Source organism: Colobus angolensis, unplaced genomic scaffold, assembly GCF_000951035.1.
Source record: "Colobus angolensis palliatus isolate OR3802 unplaced genomic scaffold, Cang.pa_1.0 Scaffold3, whole genome shotgun sequence".
Taxonomy (NCBI): Eukaryota; Metazoa; Chordata; class Mammalia; order Primates; family Cercopithecidae; genus Colobus; species Colobus angolensis.
In genome coordinates this window covers 23,811,396-23,813,290 of record NW_012116265.1, presented here as the reverse complement: position 1 = coordinate 23,813,290, position 1,895 = coordinate 23,811,396, and the positions used below count along the sequence as shown (strand labels likewise).

Below are 1,895 nucleotides of genomic sequence, written 5' to 3'. Positions count from 1 at the left end.
TCGGTTTGTATTCACAAGTATGCTGCTTGCAGTATGATATTGTTTGTCAGGTGGAGGGCCACTATCTATACTACCTCCTGTTCCTCTCAGTTCACATGTTGGTGGTTGCCACCCAAACACACAGTGACAATGTTTTTTGTTGTTACATACTCCTTTGTAATTGCATGTTTTAAGATCACACTCAAAATGCAGGTCTTGACAAAAAGTACAATTGTGTTCAAGACAGTAGCTCCCTGGGCCACAGGTTGCACCATCCACTACCAGCCCCATTTCTGGCAAGTCTGTCCCCTGGTGTGCTTCATAGCCAAAGCATTTTTCTTCTTTTATGTCACGTACTAATATACTACGAAATGTAGTGTGCTCACCTCCACCGGGAATCTCGCTGACACCACTACAGTGCAACATTCCACAAAAAACATCATCTTCTTCACATGGAAAAGGTTTACTTCCCCCTCGCCGTAGAATAACCCCACAGTTTCCAAATCGGTCACCAATCCTATTCAATTGTTGATAGCATGCTGGGGAGCCATCTTTCACTTGGTAGCCAAAAAGGGCTTGACACTGCATATCACGGTCACTGCAGTTTCCTCTTACACAAACAGATACTGCTGAACATGGGGTTCCATCCTGGACATAGACGTCATTTGGATACTCTTCCTTTTTCCCTTCACAGTATTCCGGTAGATCACATATGCCACCCAAGTCTCTGCAAACCACTCCAGGGGCAGCATATTTACACTCACGGCAGCAAAGTCCTGTATTGCAAACACTGCCAAGAGAAAGGATACAAGAGGTCTCACAACATCTATCATTGGCACAATCTTTAAGGGAGCTACAGTCACATTCTTCCCTCTGATTTTTGATCTTGTCTCCACAACGAGGAGCTACATAAGGAAAATTAGTGTATGGAATATTTGGTTCACTCAAACAAGGATCCCATTTATTCAACCTGTTTTGCATCTTCTCATAAGAACAATTGCTCATCATATCATTAAGATCAGGAACAGGAGCCATGAGACAGTTGGTTCGTCGAAAACAATAGCAACCAGCAGAATCATGTTTCAAGCCCAAGTTGTGACCTAGTGCATGCGCTGTTAAACATGCTCCCCTAAATAAGTGATACCTCATTAAATACACAAACATTGCTCCCCAGTTGGGGTTGCATATTCCATCAAAGTTGGCATAACAGTCCCCGTTTTCAAGTCGATATGCTGTAAAAACAACTGAGGTATCATGTGGAATTTGTGAATACCATCTAAAATATTTCCACACACCAAAATCTCTTACAGCCTTTCCGGCAGGCATCCGATAAAACCTTACTAAATCCCTTCGATTCCATATGCACAAAACACGTACATAGACATTTAAATAAACTGGTTTGAAAATGGTATGTATGATGCTGTTAATAATCACTACATTCTCCATTACGTGTGACACATTAGGGTTCCGCCTGAATAATGGATTAGTAACCGTGTAGTGAATTTTCAAGTTTTTTCTATGATGCCTCCACAAATAAATGTGGCCTGCTCTGGGAGTTTCAGACAGTGTTACCTTTTCAGATTCTTGATCTCTCTCTTCCCCTTCAGTCTTACATCTACTAGCCTCTCCCGGTCTTTCTTCTGACACAAGCAGAGATACTACATGCTCAAATTTGGAAGAAGCCTGCAGGGGTTTGATTTCATAAGTCAAGTCATCCACCTGCAGCATGCCACGCAGCCCTCCATGGCAGGTGTCCAATGTGGCCACAGACCCAGGAACCCCTTCCAGGTAGCAGTCATAGTAACAGTCTCGCGGGACAAAAGGGTAGTTCTCCTGCATGGCCCCCTGGTCATTATCAGTAAAAACAGGTAAATGTCTGGGCATCATGTTCTTCTTGAGATTCATGTGAATCACGT

General features: G+C 43.1%; 1 protein-coding gene across 1 annotated transcript in view; it reads right to left on the bottom strand.

The window, feature by feature from the left end:
* Window positions 1–1,895, bottom strand: part of LOC105517331 (disintegrin and metalloproteinase domain-containing protein 29-like) — a gene marked incomplete at its 3' end in the record, with an annotated part of 8,574 nt that continues 6,679 nt past the window's right edge. Inside the window, 1 exon segment of the mRNA XM_011949821.1 lies at window positions 1–1,866. Coding sequence (XP_011805211.1) covers window positions 1–1,866 — 1,866 coding nt within the window.